At 36.2% G+C, this 5,055-nt stretch overlaps 1 protein-coding gene across 1 annotated transcript in view; it reads left to right on the forward strand.

Moving 5' to 3' along the window:
- Positions 1–258: 258 nt before the first annotated feature.
- LOC111867900 (breast cancer type 2 susceptibility protein homolog) overlaps positions 259–5,055 on the forward strand; it is a 30,970-nt gene continuing 26,173 nt past the window's right edge. Inside the window, exon 1 of the mRNA XM_023858116.1 lies at positions 259–3,192. Within this exon, the coding sequence (XP_023713884.1) occupies positions 271–3,192 (2,922 nt within the window). The 5' untranslated portion in view covers positions 259–270. The remainder of the gene's footprint in view (positions 3,193–5,055) is intronic.

Below are 5,055 nucleotides of genomic sequence, written 5' to 3' on the forward strand. Positions count from 1 at the left end.
TGCAATGAGGAAGTTCACATGGAAGCAGTATTAAACGCTTCACTTATCAGTGAGCTTTTCAGTGACAATTTGGAAGGTTTCAAAATCGAAAATAGAGTCCAAATGCCAGAAAATAAACCTGAAAATAACATATTAAATGTTAATCACAGAGAGCAGACTACACCAGGTGACAGAATACAAAAAGGACAACCAGAAGTGGCTGAGTGTGATATGTCACATGACCTTATAGTGGAGACAGTGGTTGTTTCTAAAAGTGGAATAAAGGAAAACATGACATCAGAAACAGACACTAGTCTTCTAGCTGAAAATCCTGAGGCAACAGAACTCCCAAGAGCCATTGGAAGGAAACCTTCATTATTAGGTACACCTTCAATGTATACCCTGGAGTCCTCTGAAACAGAAGATAAACAACAAAAATCTGAAAACATTCAGGCAATTGATTTTGCAAGTGATATTGGAAATGATAAATTGATGAAGGTGAACACAGCTGTTAGCAGATGTAGTTTGTTAGAGAAAATGGGAGGAACTGATAATTTTGAAATAAACAGTTTGTTGTCATCTAATGATAATTGTGCTCAAGAACCTGTGACAGATACTAGACATTTATTTGAAGATGGCGATGAAACATCAGTGGAACATCTAAAGCTTAGTGGAATTGCTCAAAACCACAGAGACTCATTACATTATGTTCAAAGCGTATTGAATTCTGATAATGCTCTGCTAGTAGACAGCAATACTGCTGTCAGTGGTAGGAACATGGATGCACCAGCAAAAGCAATAAGAAATGTAGAGCAAGTGTTTTCAGAAATTGATGCTAATATAGACAGTACAATGCAAAATGTGCAGTCTTCTGATAGTGGAACAGAATATTCTGTATCAGAAGGAACCAAGAAGAAATGTCATGTTCTACAAAGATTTACAACTGCAAGTGGGAAGAATATTACTGTGTCATCTGAGGCTTTGAGTAAAGCAAAACTATTATTTTCAGGTGATGAATTTGAAAGTAGTGAACTTGGAACAGAACCTATAGAAATGGAAAAGATGAATGAGAAAGTACTATCTTTTGAGAAATGTAAAACTACAAATGTGATACAAATTTCTGATGCTTTGAATACGTCTAGCCTTGTTATTTCACAAGCTGATATAACAACAATAACTGAATGTCAAACAGGAATTAGAGAGTTCAAAGAAAGAGGAAGGCAAGATTCACCAGTTTTACAATGCTTTAAAACTTCAAATGGCAATAAAACATGTGTGTCAATCAAAGCTTTGAGTAGAGCCAAGCTCCCGTTTTTACAGGAAGAAACATGTAAAAAATTAGCTCAGGATGAAACAAAGCCTTTTGAATTAAATGAATCAGAGACACCTGATTCCTCAGTTTTACATGGATTTTCAACTGAAAGTGGAAAAAGAGTCCTTGAGCCAAATAAGGATTTGAATACAGCCAACTTGTTTCTGGAAGAAGAAATAGCATCTGTAGATGAAATTAAAGCTTCAGAACTAAAGGAGACAAATAAAGAAGGAGCAACAATTTTGCAAGGATTTTCAACTGCTAGTGGAAAGAGAGTTCCTGTATCTGCCAAGGCTTTGAACAGGGCCAGATTGTTGTTCTCAGAGGAGGGTTCTTGTACTGATATATTCAAGGATAAAACAGCAGTTCCAGAAATAAAAGAAAGGGCAGAGCAACATGCGCCAGTTTTACAAGGATTTTCAACTGCTAGTGGGAAGGGAGTTTCTGTATCAGCGAAGGCTTTGAATAGAGCCAAACTGTTGTTCTCAGAGGCGGAACCGTTTACAGATATAGACAAGGATGAAACAAGAGTTCCAGAATTAAAAGAAAGTGTAGAGCAACATGCGCCAGTTTTACAAGGATTTTCAACTGCTAGTGGGAAGGGAGTTTCTGTATCAGCGAAGGCTTTGAATAGAGCCAAACTGTTGTTCTCAGAGGAGGAACCTTTTACAGATATAGACAAGGATGAAACCAGAGTTTCAGATTTAAAAGAGAAGAAAGAGCCACATTCAGTAGGTTTACTAGAATCCTTAGCTTCCAGTGGAAAAGGAACCAATTCTGCACTTCCAAACAAAAAGACTGGAATTGCAGAATTGAGAGACAGACAAAACCATGGCTCATCAGTTTTACAAGGACCCTCAACAGTTAGTGGCAACAGTGTTTGTACATCAGCTACATCTTTGTATAAATCCAAAGTTTTGATTTCAGAAGCAGAAGCAGCTTGTATGAAAAGATATTGTCATGAAGGAGATGGTTCAGATTTAATTGAAAAAATAGAAATGGTTTCACCAATTCTGCAGGGATTATCACCTGCAAGTGGAAAGCATGATTCCATATTAGGTGAAGCTCTGAATATAGACAAACAGTTTATTGCAGTGAAGGAATCTGGTATGTGTACAGTTACCAGTGAGACAAATTATTTAGCATTTGAAAAATCCCTATTGGCTTCAGAGTCATCTTTGAGGTTAAAAGCGTTATCGGTTTCTAAGGATAAGCCAAGAATAGTTAAGCCAAAATTTTCGAGAAAAGTTTCTGATCAAAAAGAATTAAATGTATTGTTTAAAGTACCTCAGTCAAAGCAGATAAATTCTTTCCAACCATTCTTTCTAAATGAAAGTCAGAGAGAGATGCAAGGCTCTGAACAAAACACTTTTATTTCAGAAGAGACTTGTCCTGAAGCAGAGACCTTGAATGGATTTATGAATACACCTGATGTTAAAAGAAATTTGCAGCACAGGTCACTTATTCGGGTTCATGGTTATAGCACAGACATTACTGGTACTGAAGTGGTGAACGATAATGAAAGAGATGATTTAGGGATAGCCACTTCTCCATCTGACTGTGTAAGTGAGGAATATAGCAAGAGAGATAAAGAGTCAATGAGTCTTACTCAGGAGGTGAAAGAAAGTGCAGCTGCTCTGTTAGCAGATGAGACAGTATTCAGTTCTCCAGCCTGGATAGTGAACTACATGTCCTGCCCAGACATTTTATATGACCGGGACACTGCCCCTGCTGCTCTGGTCTGCTCTGAGGTTAAAGACTGCAGTACTGTGTCTACAGTGGCGCCTGGTAGCCCTGTGCTGGGTTCACATGATCGCTGCAGGAAGAGGCAAAGAGTTAGGATGGCTGCTTCTGATGACTTAGGCTACAGCTCTCACACACCTACTAATTCATCTTTCAGGGTAAACCACCTACATGTCATAATACATAGCTTTATATTCTTCTGCCTAAGAGAATGGATTTGGTCATCCTACCTTCTGCTTTATATTCAGAAGGTCTCAAGTTCAGATCTCGGCCAAGAGATCAGCTAGTCTGTTTCTGATGGTTTTCCTCAGTCCATCTAAGATGTTACCTTAAATCAGGCCCCAACCACTCTCTCTCACATTCCTTCCTATTAATTATTTGCTAAATATCCTATGATTTGATGCTGCTTAATCCTGACTGTTGAAAGCTCATTAATAAAGCAAGAATATAAAAAGTAGCTTTGTTCTCTTCTGACACAGATTAGTAATACCCTCTTTCATCTCCTCTTCCTTTATCCTCATCATCATCAACATCAACATATAACAATTGATTTTGTAAAGCTGCATGTTAGCTTATAACTCGGCCTATATTATTGATCTAAAGAAATGTGGGGGTTTTAGCTTGTTATTACTCAGTAGGCAGTTAAAGGTACATTTTTTAATAGATTTATGTTGAATAGTAAGTCTTTATGCATAAATGAGTCATTTGAATTTTTGACATAGGAAATAGCTGCTCTACAGTATTTCAAATTTTGAATGAAAGGACCTAAATTTGAAAATAATGCTATATGTAGTTAGAGCAATGGATGCTGGTTGTAGAGGAGCCCAAGGCTCGCCCAGGGTTATAGCGCCGAGTGGTAGGTAGGTAAACTGTATTTAGTTTTTAAACATGTGTTATATCATTGGCCATCATGCTTGGGCTGTTTCTTGTTTGAGCCAAGCATCATGAGATTGAAACTGCATTGAATTTCATTTCTTTAACATGAAGTAATGAAATGTTCACAAGTTCAGTAACACCTTTTTTTTTTCTGTGTAAGTAATAATGTAATAATGATGGAAATTTGTTCTTACCAAACCATGTCAAATACAATGTCTTCCCAAATGTTTCAAAATTTATACCTGCTGCTGTCTCTTTTTTTAAACCTTGGATGCAAAGTTTTTCATTGATGTCCTAGTTCTTCACAAATCTGATTTTTTGTACTATATTTGCCTGTATTTTCTTTAGTTTTGTAATGGAGAGTACAGTAGACTCTTGATGAACTACTTTGTGAATTAACTGTTGGACTGTTCTTCATTCTTCATGATTCATTATCATGTCCTGTAATGGTTTAAGTGTTGTCCATTACATCTATTTTAGTGATGCTTTACATTGATTTTCAGTAAATTGTACAGCTGCTCAGAATATTATGATTTTATTATTTTTAATTTATTCTTTTTCCCATTGCCTTACCACCTGTGGGTGCCACCAGGATTTTCCATGGAGAAGGCAGCCAGAAAATTTGCTTTCAAATTTATGTTTAAGCCATTTGAGACTAATTTCAGTGATCACCATAGGGTATTCAGCATAGAAGAAAACATTTTATTTAAATAATTATAATTTTTTATGTTAATATTTGGTATACTTCCTTTTTGCAGTTTTGCTTTTTTCCAAACATCCAGAAAGGGTTAGATGCCTAGCTTTCCTTCTCAGACTGGCTCTCATGCTGCTGCCAGTGAATAAAAATTGCTTTCATTTATTGGAAAGATACTTGTCTCACTGTTAACTGACCAGTAGCACAACTGATAATAATAATTATCAAGGTTGAATGCAGTATAGATAGTTCATGTTTTCATATTTTTGGATTATACATTGTTTTTAATTATCTGCAGTACTTCTCCCCTTCACCTTTGTGGATAATTAAGAGTTCACTGTGCATGAATTGCATAATGGCATGAATTTTTCAGTGAAATATGTAGCTTAATAATATTTTTATTATTCATGTCAGTTTTGTACATAGAAGAGTTCTTCTTCTTCTTTTTTTT

This window comes from Cryptotermes secundus, unplaced genomic scaffold (genome assembly GCF_002891405.2).
Source record: "Cryptotermes secundus unplaced genomic scaffold, Csec_1.0 scaffold111, whole genome shotgun sequence".
In the NCBI taxonomy this organism is placed as follows: domain Eukaryota; kingdom Metazoa; phylum Arthropoda; class Insecta; order Blattodea; family Kalotermitidae; genus Cryptotermes; species Cryptotermes secundus.